This window comes from Mobula hypostoma, chromosome 2 (genome assembly GCF_963921235.1).
Source record: "Mobula hypostoma chromosome 2, sMobHyp1.1, whole genome shotgun sequence".
NCBI classification, from domain to species: Eukaryota; Metazoa; Chordata; class Chondrichthyes; order Myliobatiformes; family Myliobatidae; genus Mobula; species Mobula hypostoma.
The window spans coordinates 185,275,741-185,287,810 of record NC_086098.1 but is presented as its reverse complement, the minus strand read 5'-3'; the positions used below and the strand labels follow the sequence as shown (position 1 = coordinate 185,287,810).

The following is a 12,070-nucleotide window of genomic DNA, read 5'->3' as shown; positions in this document are numbered from 1 at the left end:
AGATGCATGCAAGATGTAAGAAACACCACTGTAAATTATATAATCTGATCTGAAGTTGATGATCCAAGAGCTATTCAATGTCACGTCCTCACTTACTGTGCCCAAAGAATAAATTAAATGTGCACCAACTGAGAGTAGAGAACAGCTCATTGTGAATTCATGGTTAGCCCTTACAATAATTAATGATTTAGGCCCAGAAATAAAATTGAGTAATCTTATCATGGAAAGACACATGTGCATATCACTTTCGATTATCTTACCAATTTTATTATTCCATTTGTTTTATATGAGTTAATGATGGCATTGCAATGTTAGTGACAAGAATGAATAGAAGATTTATAACATTGCTTACTATGTATCAGATTATTGCCCATATGCTATAGCTTGTGATGATGTACAGCTAGGCAGTACTTTGACAGTACATTCAGAAATACATAGTGCTCTAGGGTTTTGATCTGGACATTAGGGATTCAGGCAAAGACAGGAAGTAGAGTGCATAATTAGATTGGTGTCAATTGATGGATGAGGATGTGAGTTGTATGTAGGATGATTGAAATAAGGAAAGAAGTAGAGAGAACAATAAAAAGAACTGATCTGACCCTAGATTGATATTCGGATTCAATAGTCATAGATATACAATACAAACAAACAGATACCTGTATTAGGTACCCCTCATGCCTGCTCTTCAATAAGATCACAGCTCAGTTGACTGTAACCTTAACTCCGTACACTTACCTACCCACGATACCATTTTAGGCTTGAACGTTTGAGATACATCCTCCTTAAAATTTCTGGCAGACCACCACCCATTGAGGAAGAGAGTTCCACGACACTCTGACAGGAAAATGCTCACCTCATTCCTATCTTCATTGAATGATTATTTATTTTATTATATTTTCCAATAAAGAACATCCTCAGAGGATGTTTCCTATGGTTGGAGAGTCTAAGACCAGAGGACACAGCCTCAGAATAGAGGAGTGTCCTTTTGGAACGGAGATGAGGAGGTATTTCTTTTGCTAGAGAATTGTGGATCTGTGGAATTCATTGCCACAGGCAGCTGTGGAGGCCGTCATGATAGATTATTGATTAGTCAGGGCATGAAGGGATACGGGGAGAAGGCAGAAGATTGTGGCTGAAAGGGAAATGGGTCAGCTATGATGAAATGGAGGAGCAGACGTGATGGGTCAGATAGCCTAATTCTGTCCCTATAACTTATGGTCTTATGGTCTCAACATCAACCTGTCAAGATGCCTTAGGATCTTATATGGTACAATCAAGTCACCTCTCGTTCTTCTAAATTGCAGTGGATGCAAGCATAGCCTGTCCATCACTGGTCTATGTTTTAGACCAGTAAGTCTGTTCTGAACTGTGACTGATGTATTGATGTATTTTTATATAGCAGCAGTGGTACTAAACGTGGTCTCATCAAGCCCTATGTGCCCCAGGTACGGCTGGTGAATGTTAAGTCACATATAAACAATCATGAATTATCTATTAAACTCTGCCGAGTGAGACTACTAAACCATTAGCAGACTTTAAATGTTTTTGGCACTGTTGCAAAACACTGAATATCCTACAGTCTTTGTGTACATGACCTCATCTACATAAAATAACCTGAATGAACTTAATAAACACACAAAGGACCAATTATATTTAACATTTAGCTCTCAGATTAAACTCCTTCACATAGCACGCAAATATATTGATTATGATGCCAAATTTCCAGATTATTGATTTAAAGTTTCTATAATCGTAAGGAAATCAGCAATTATAAAGTAGTACTGGAGGAATACCATAGGAAAATTTGGACTAGGGGAAAGAAATGAAAGAAGTGAGAAATGGGTAGAATGGTGCAAGATGAATAATCGGGTCATTATGAATACCTACTTTAAAAACCATCCAAGATGCTTGTGGACCTGGAAAAGTCCAGGTGATAACACTAGAAATCAAATTGACTTTATTACTATAAACCAAAGATTTAGAAACTCAGTGACTCAATGCAAAACATATCCAGGTGCAGACTGTAATAGTGACCATGACCCAGTAGTATATCATGCCAAAGTTGGTGGTGAAAACATCAATAATTTCAGTTATGCAGATGACACTGTGTTAATTGCAAGTACAAAAGAATTACAAAACTTAATTGATATAATTGTTGAAGAAAGTGCAAAAATGGGTCTATCTATCGATTGCAAAAAGACAGAATGTATGGTGATATCCAAAAAGAAGGAGAATCCTATCTGCAGGCAGAGAATAAATGGGGAAGACATAAAACAAGTACAGAACTTTTGCTACTTAGGAAGCTGGGTGACCTTAGATGGCAGATGCGACTTGGACATCAAAAGAAGAAAAGGATGGCAAAAGACACCTTTATGAGAATGAAGAGTATACTGACCAGTACTAAACCAGGCACGACAACCCGCCTCAGAGTACTGAAATGTTATGTTTATCCAGTTATGTTATATGGCTCAGCATGTTGGACAATATCTAGTAACATGAGGAAACGATTTGTGGCAGCAGAAATGAGGTTTTTTAGGAGGAGGCAAAGAATATCATGGATGAAACGAATATCTAATGAGGATGTCATGAACAGAGCAAACACAAAAAGAGAAATAACGTATGAGATCATGAAAAGGCAACGTAATTTCATTGGATATGTGATTAGGAAAGAGGAGTTAGAATGCATGGTAATTAAGAGAAAGATTGAAGGGAAGAAAGCAAGAGGAGGACAGAGACAAATGATGATGGAGACAGCAGCCAGAGAACTGGAAATGCATACCAATGAATTGATCCACTTGACCTGAAACAGGAGTGTGTGGCCCTTGGCAGTCAAAGCTCAAACCGAGCATGGCACCTGATGATGATGACGATGACTGGAGGAATAATTCATTTCCAAGTGAATGAAATTATGATATTAATGTAGCTTGAATTCCTGATCAGTGTTTGAAAGTTTCAGAAATAATTAGCTTGTCTAAGGAAGTAACAGTTTACTGCAACAAACAACAAAACGATCAAATCACAAACAAGAGAAAATATGAAGATGCTGGAAATTTGAGCAACGCACACAAAATGCTGGAGGACCCTAAGTCCTGCCGAAGGGTTTCGGCCCGAAAAGTCGACTATACTTTTTTCCATAGATGCTGCCTCGCCTGCTGAGTTCCTTTGGCATTTTGTGCGTTGTTGCATAGAATGATCAAATACCATCAAGAAAGAAAACCAGCTTATTTGTTAATGAAATCTGGTAAAAAATGAAAATGTCGAACACTAGTTGTATAAAATGAACAAAAGGGTTGGGAGGAAGGACTGAGTAAGAAAGTACTGTAAATGCTAATTTAGCTATAAAAAGTTGGGCCAGAGAAGCTTTGGAGATCAAGTGAAAATTGCGGTTACAATATATTATTATGTAATTGACATATCTGAGAACTCAGGCAGTTCCTAATAATTTACATGCTGATTAAGTCCTGGTAAAGGGTCTTGGTCTGAAACATTGAATCATTATTCCTTTCCAGAAATGCTGCCTGACCTACTGGGTTCCTCCAGAGCTTTGTGTGTGCTACATTAAATTCACTTATTGTATGTAATTTGGTTTTGGGACATGCCTTTACAAGTGTTGTGAAGCCAAAGGGAAGTCCATTGGAATTGGAGGAAATACCGGATAAACTCTTCTCGGGCTTCCTGCCGGGTACATGTATCAATTTTAACCGACGTTTCGATGATAAACTCTACCAGCTTCATCAGGAATGATGCCTGAGCATGTCTAGTCCAGTGGTATATATATCCCCTATGTCCTTTCCTCCTGATTGGTTAGTCCACATCCAATCAGGTTTCCACTGTCCCACCTTGTTTACAATCAAATTCCAGTACTTACTTCACAAGCAAGGAAAGCTGTAAACGTAGCCTAATAAAGAGGTATTTTCCAAATTGACATTTTGCAGAACGTTGCTTTGTTGTTAATGAAATCTGATTCTTCAAGTATCTGTGTCCACTAGTATTAATATTAGTCCACCTAACACAAACATTGCTACATACTGTACCAAAGTTACTAGTATTATTAGGAGGAGGAGGAGAAGATGGCGGCGTGACGCAGCGCGTGCGGCCTCTCCGGTGAATGATATCTGTAATCTGTCAAGTAGGGTGCCGTGCACAATTCTGATTTGATGGAAACAGACGTGAGAGTACAGAGGAACATCTAGAGAAACTTCTCAAATGCTGGCTTTGCCACCGCTGCTACTGTGTGGTAACTGGAATCTCCAGAGCAGAAGGCCCCGAATCCTCGGCTTTGCTTGTTTCGGCGGCCAGGGCTAGGTTGAAGGCGCTCGGCAGAGAATAGCGCTCGGGAGGCTGTATCGGAGGGGCTGGTCGGAGGCTCGAAGTTTTCGGATGGACGGACTTGGTGTCGGCTGTGGTCGGCTGCTTCCAATGCATTGGCGAGTTGACGGTGCCTGGAGGTTTATGACAAGGAGTTTCTCCCTTTTGCCACCTGCTATCAGGGACTCGGAAGTCGATCGGGACTTGAGACTTTTTTTTTACCGTGCCCATGGTCTGTTCTTTATCAAATTGTGGTATTGTTTTGCATTGCTGTAACTGTATGTTATAATTATGTGGTTCTGTCAGTGTTAGTCTTTGGTTTGTCCTGTTTTCTGTGATATCACTCTGGAGGAACATTGTATCATTTCTTAATGCATGTATGCATTTCTAAATGACAATAAAAGAGGACTGAGTGTTCTGATAATCTAATCTAATCTAATATTTTTAGAAATTAAAAATCTGTGCATGGTCAGATTTAAAGACTCATTCTCTTTTCAAGAACACAAGAGTCCTGCTAATGCTGGAAATCTTGAACAACACACAATAAAGTGCTTGAGAAACTCAGTAGGTGGGGAACATCTATGGTGAGGAATAAATAGTTGACATTTCAGGCTAAGACCCGATAAGGTTTTATTTGGCATTTGTTTCTCTCCATAGATGCTTCCTGACCAGCTGAGCCCTACCTTCGAGAGCTGTCTAATTCAATGTCTACCCATAAATTTCTCTTGCACTCTGCCATGGTTCATCATCTAATTTGACTTCCTGCATGGAGTTGCAATTTCCCATTACAAGGTTCATCATAGGGATTAGATATTCTGAAGCTCAACTATTTTCCCTCTGTGTTTAAAGAGTATAAAACTCAATGGGCTTTCATTTCAGGGGCATACTTCTGAGAGATTCTTCCAAATGCACCAGCTTGCTGTGCTGAATTAATGGCTTTTACAACTTCAGTTTGCAGGTGGCTCATTGAAAGTCACAAGAATACAGCTAATTTGCGTAAGATGAAAGTATTTGCACCAAACCTTCCCTAAATTTGCTAGTTAGCTTGTTATCACAAACAGATGTGGGCCAAAAGGCCTGTAATGTGCTGTAGATTTCTATGTATGTATGAGACATTGGCTTTCCCCTAAGGTATGAATGGTATAAGATATTAAAAGACTTGGAATATCAAAAATCGATACTCCCACTTTAATATTTGTCATTTATTGAATATTATTTATTCTCCTTCTAAGACGATATCGGAATGTGTGATATCCTTAGATGATGAGAAAGCCTTTGATCAGGTTGAATGGAATTATTTATTTAAAACTTTAGAAAAATTTAACTTTGGGCTCGATTTTATTCAATGGATTAAATTACTTTATTTATCTCCCTCCGCTCAGGTTCTTACTAACTCTCAGAATTCTAAACCATTTAAACTTCAACATGGAACCAGACAAGGTTGTCCTTTGCTTTTTAATTTGGTCTTAGGACCTTTAACTATTGCTTTCTGGGAATCTACTGATATCCCTGGTATTTTAAGTAGAGGTATTACCCACAAAGTTGCGCTTTATGCTGATGACCTTTTGCTCTACATTTCTATTGTGGAGTCTTCTTCACCTTCCGTACTTTCTTTACTCTCCTGCTTTAGTCAGTTTTCAGGATATAAACTTAACTTTCAGAAGAGTGAATTTTTCCTTTGAATAGTTTAGTATTAGTTAATACTAACCCTTTTAAAATTGTAAGAAATCAATTTACTTATTTGGGCGTAACAATTACGAGGAATTATAAATTCCTTTTTAGAGACATTTTTTTTACACTTCTGAATTATGTTAAGAAGGCACTATCAAATTGGTCACCCCTCTCTTTATCGTTGATTGGCCAAATTAATTCTATTAAAATGAATATTTTGCCTAAATTTTTATATTTATTTCAGGCCACACCTGTTTTTATTCCTAAATCCATTTTTGATTCCCTGGATTCTATTATATCTTCTTATATATGAAAAAATAAAATATCTCGATTAAATAAAGTTCATCTTCAAAAAGCTAAAAAGAATGGAGGTCTCACCTTACCCAATTTTAGGTTTTATTACTGGGCAGTCAATATACGGAATCTTACGTTTTGGTTATACTATATTAATCAAGAGGACTGTCTGGTCTGGGTTTCTTTAGAAGCTAATTCTATTACTAAATTTTCTATCATTTCTCTTCTTGGATCCTCAATTCCTTTATCTTTATGTAATTTAACTGATAATCTTGTAGTTAAACACACTTTGAGGATTTGGGTACAATTTAGAAAATATTAGGTTTTTTGAGGTTTTCACTTTCAAGCCCCATTTTTTCTAACTTTTTTTAAACCTATCTTTTAAAAACTGATGTAGTTTTTAAACAGTGGAATAGATTGGGTATTAAATGTTTTCAGGATTTGTTTGTTGCAGATAGTCTCTCTTCATTTGAACAATTGTCAGCTAAGTATATTCTACCCAAAACCCACTTCTTTTGACATTTACAAATTAGAGACATTTGCATTCTCAAGTACATACATTTCCTAAAGGTCCAGATAAGAATTTACTTGATACAATTTTTAACTTGAATACCTGCCATAATGGATCTATATCTAATATTTATGGTAAGTTGTATAATATTCCTTTAGACAAAATTAAAAATCTCTGGGAACAAGATTTACAGATTCCAATTTCTGAGGATACTTGGAATTAAATTTTTAAATTGGTTAATTCCTCATCATTATGTGTCCGTCATTCCCTTCTACAATTTAAATGGTTCATAGGGCCCACATGACTAAAGGTAAGCTGTCTTGTGTTTATTCGGATATACAGTATCTCCCTATTGTGATAGATGTAACAATCGAGAAGCTTCACTAATTCATATGTTTTGGACTTGTCCGAGTCTTGAAAAATATTGGAAGGAAGTATTCCAAACTTTTTCGGTGCTTTTTAAAGTAAATTTTAAACCCAATCCTTTGACTGCCTTATTTGGAATTGTTGGAGGAAATGATATTATCTTGGAGACACATGATTTGCACATTTTGGCCTTTATTTCTCTTATAACCAGGAGGGCATTGTTGCTTAAGTGGAAGGATGTCACTCTGCCTACTCATACTCATTGGTTACATGATGTTATGTCACGCTTAAATTTAGAGAAGATTCGCTGTTCAATTTCTGAACCTAGACAAGATTTTTTAACATTGTGTGGACCATTTTTGAATTATTTTCAAAATTTTTGATATTAAGCACAGATGTTGGCTAATAATATGTTTTACTATATGATAAGGATTTTTTCCTTTTTTTTAACCAAACAGATTTTTTTTCTGGTAGTGGGGTTAAATTTTTTTGTATGATAGAATTATCTCTTTTCAATATTATGTTTAAATTTAATTTATACGGATATAGGGTAATGAGAATATATTTGTGATTCCAATATATTGTAATTGATATATTTTATATATCCTACTGTACTTTGTATTCTTTTATGTAAGAGATCAATAAAAATATTGAAAAAGAAAAGACTTGGACAAACAAATCCCTTTAACTTAAATCTGATAGTATGAAATAAAGCTGCTTCCAAGTGCTGTGCCAAAATCCCCTGGGTAATTAAGAAAGATATAACATCAGATATAGTTCTGCATCACAGAATAAAAAGTGAAAAACTGGTTCAAGCCTCCACACTCTTGAGTCACTGACAGATACTAGTCTTACAGAGGTCTGAAACAACCAACTATCCATCAAGCTTGCCCATGTTGCAAGCTTCTACATCTCACCCCTAATCAGAGAATCACGGAGGAGAGATAAATAAAGGTCATTTTAGGGAAAATGCTTCAAAATTATTTTTCACTCTCCAAAACAATCAACCAAACACCCAGTAAACCATAATTGCTTATAACATCAATAGATCTCCTACTGGTAAATGGAAACCTGTCTGTCTCTCTCAAGAAGTTTGTCTTCTCTGTAGAAGCACTGCACATAACCACACTCATGTCATTCTTTGATGGTCTGCTCTAGAGAATGATGATTCTAACTGTGCATTCTCAATTCTAACCTGGACCCTTGCTTCTAATTTTATATTCATGCTGTGCTCTTGAAGATATGACTTGCATAATTTTATTCTTATTTTGCATGTAGAGTTACACACAACATGGTAACAGGTCCTTCTGGCCCAATGAGTCCAGGCCTCCCAACTACACCCATGGGGTCAATTAACCTACTAATCCATGTCTTTGGAATGTTGGAGGATACCCGGAGCACCCGGAGTTTACAGGGAGAGCATACAAACTACTTACAGAAAGTGGTGGAATTGAATGTGGTTTGCTCTCTAATAGCATTACACTAACTGCTACATTACCATGCCACCCTGTATTATGCTTTTTTCTGCACTTTTCCTTTATTATTTTGAGACGACATTGTTTCCAATGACAAATGAAGTTTTCTGATAAGACTGGGTGACCATGGGGATAAACTATAAATGAGTGGATAGGAGTAGTGCAGAGCTGCTCTCACTTTCCAATGTATTTAAATCATCAACAAATGATGTAATTTCACAGTATTTTCTTGTGAGTTTAAAATATAGAACTTAAGCTTTTTGTTCTCTGTAATTGAAAATGTACAAAAATTCAGTGCTGCGCTTTAAGCTCCACATAAAAAATATATTATAAAACAACAAATTTTATTTATTTATTATTATTATTTCTTTTTTCCCTTTCTTTTTGTACCTGCACAATGGTTGATACAGTCTTTCATTGATTCTGTTATGGTTATTGGATTTATTAAGTATGCCTACAAGAAAATGAATCTCAAGTTTGTATTTGGTGGCATACATGTACTTTGATAATAAATTTACTTTGAAGTTTAAAGACAGGGTAATGGGCGGGGGGAGTTCAAACGAAATGTGAGTGGCAAGTTTTTACACAGAGAGGGTTGGGTGCCTGGAGTGGTGGTAGAGGCAGATACATTAGGAGCTTTAAAGGAAACATTGAGCTATATACATGAATGTGAGGTAAATGAAAAGATATTAAGATTGCGTATGCAGAAAAGATTAATTTATTTGGCTATTTGATTGCTAAATTAATTGGTTCAGAACAACATTTCAGGGCAAAGGGCCCGTTCCTGTGCTGTACTATTCTATGTTCTATGTTCTAAAGTTATTTTGCATAATTTTAACCAAGAATATCTTGACACTCTTCAACTATATGTCATAACAATAAATTTCTCAGCATGTATCAGTGATAATAAACCTGATTCTAATTCTGAAAAAAACCATTAACCCTTGCAGTTCATTTTATTATAGAAACTTGCACAATTTGAAGAAAACTTGTTTTACCATCCCTGTCTAGGTGGTAATCCTGCTAAGATGGATTGTCTGCCTGTTACAGAAGTCCCCAAAATTTCATTCCATTTTATGCTTAAGCAACAAAGATCAAAGACCTAGCGACCTTGGAGATACAATGGAGAAACACTCCTCAGTTATTCATGAAACCTCTGTACACATACACCTATTCTAATCTTCACAATTAGTGATGGAGCTATAATGTTGAAGGGACACTGAAGAATTAGCAAGTTCTATTAATTAAACTTTCAATATCAATAGAGGAAAGCAAACTTAAATAATGGCTATAGAACAATATCATTTTTATGAATATATCTTGATTGTTGCTTCATAGAAAATAAAAGGACCCATGTTTTGATGCATAATTCTCACAACTACAGTAGTAACCTGTTATATTATTTATTCCACCTACCCAAACAACTTCATTATAAACAGGATAAAACACAATCAGTGATTAATTTTAACCCTGTACAAAAAAGGCATGGAACTTCCAATCTTGTTCTAATTGTTTTCATGTTGCTTCATAAAACATCGATCGGCTCTATTTTTAGCAGAAAAATAATGAATTATTCTCTGCAGTAACAACAAGATGGAGAGATCATCCGTTGAAGTCTAGGGAAAGTCACGCCTAGAGTTCTACTCATCCTACTCTAAACGTCAATAACACTTGCAAAGTGTGAATATCAGAGCTGGTGTCTGCTTTCAAAAGGAAGCCGTTCCCATTAGCTGATGTGTTTGAGGAAGTCAACGGACGCGGGGAAACCCTTTCTTCTGCAGTGCAGTTCTGACCAGGAACTCACCTCTTGGGAGTTTGATAGAAACCGAGTCAATCAGAGCCTTCAAAGGGGGACAGGACAGACACAATAAGATGCAGAAATAAGTGGAAAACGCAGGTTCAGCGGTCTCTCCCTGATTCTACACTTCACCCTTTACAGGTCCAAAAGAGGCATCGCTCTGCAGCGCCATTTACCTCGCGCTTCTGATCCCCCTTTGCGTGCCCATGCCGCTCGCGCCCCACATTGTGTCAGTAACTCTGTTTATTCCACAATAGAAACTCGCCTGTCATGCCCGCCTCCTGCTCGCACCGACAACAATCCTTCTTCAACGCCAGACCCAGTTTGAACTCCGCCGCTTATCCCCGCGTTCAACGTCCATGCGAAAACTCATGTACGAGTAACGCGTGGGAAACTAACTTCAAAGCTATGTTTGCCGGCAACACGAAACGGATTAGAGAGACCATCCCGCGCCTACTACTTACCTGAATGACGGTTTTGACCGTCATTTCATCCACTATGGTGGTGCAGATCAAGTCATCTGGATCGGGGACAGGGTTGGCATACTTCTGCCCCATAGTGAAGATCATTGGAGTGGCGAGCAGGAACGACAGCACCCAAATGAGGGAGATGAGCTTCTTGGTGCGACTGCTGGACATAAGAGTCTTGGCTTTGAACGGGTGACAGATGGCCATGTAGCGCTCGACGCTGAGGCTGCCGATGTTGAGCGCCGTGGCATAGGTGCAAGCATCCCGGAGAAAGTAATAACCCCGGCACACGGCGTCACCGAAAGCCCAGGGGTGGTGCACCCAGATGAAGTTGTAGAGCTCGATGGGCATACAGAGCAGGAGAATGAGGAGGTCGGACAGGGCGAGATTGGCGAGGTGATAGTTCACGGTGCCCTGCAGGTGCTGCAGTGTCTTCTTCTTCACCAGGGTGTACATGGTGATGAAGTTACCGAACGAGCCCAGCACGAAGAGACCGATGTAGATCAGGGTGACCACCGCTTTGGAATAAACGTCCGTGTTCACATCCAGGTCGCTCTCTCCGGCGTCCCGGAGCCCACTGCTGCCGTTGCTGGGCGGACTGGGGTCCGGTTGGACCCTGTCCCCATCGCGCCCCTCCAGGCTGGAGTTCAAAGCCAGACTCATTCCTTTGCAGATAATGTTCTGATTGGGGGGGGGGGGCAAATCTTCCGGTCAGATTGCAGGCTTTGGAGCGATTCCAACCGAGGGGAGCAGTAGCTGGCGCCAAAGCAACCAGCGGCTTTTTATTCCTGAGTTATACCACTCCCCCACATGAAGTCCCGGCCCCGGGACAGTGACGCGAGGGGCGGGAGGACCGGGACAGATCCTGGGCACTTTGGAAAGATGTTTTTTTTTTCGCTCTCTCTTTAACTACCCATAGACTGAATTATTTATGATGTTGGTGTCCGATTGAGATAAAAGAGTCGAACTTTTCCTTGTTCTGATCAAATAACATTCTCCTCGTGTCTCACTTCGTATGCTGTCCCCACTGATGAGAATTTCCAGCCTCTCAGGATGACCGAAGGGCCGGATCCTGAGCTATACCATTCTACGTTCCATGTTCTATCACACAAGTTATAGACCTTTATAGGCTATAAAATCATGCGAGGCATGATAAGAGCAATTCTCTTTTCCCCAGGAC

General features: G+C 38.6%; 1 protein-coding gene across 1 annotated transcript in view; it reads right to left on the bottom strand.

The window, feature by feature from the left end:
• The window catches only part of LOC134357795 (neurotensin receptor type 1-like), a 70,337-nt gene extending 58,784 nt beyond the window's left edge, over positions 1-11,553 (bottom strand). Inside the window, exon 1 of the mRNA XM_063069453.1 lies at positions 10,888-11,553. Within this exon, the coding sequence (XP_062925523.1) occupies positions 10,888-11,553 (666 nt within the window). The remainder of the gene's footprint in view (positions 1-10,887) is intronic.
• Positions 11,554-12,070: the final 517 nt, after the last annotated feature.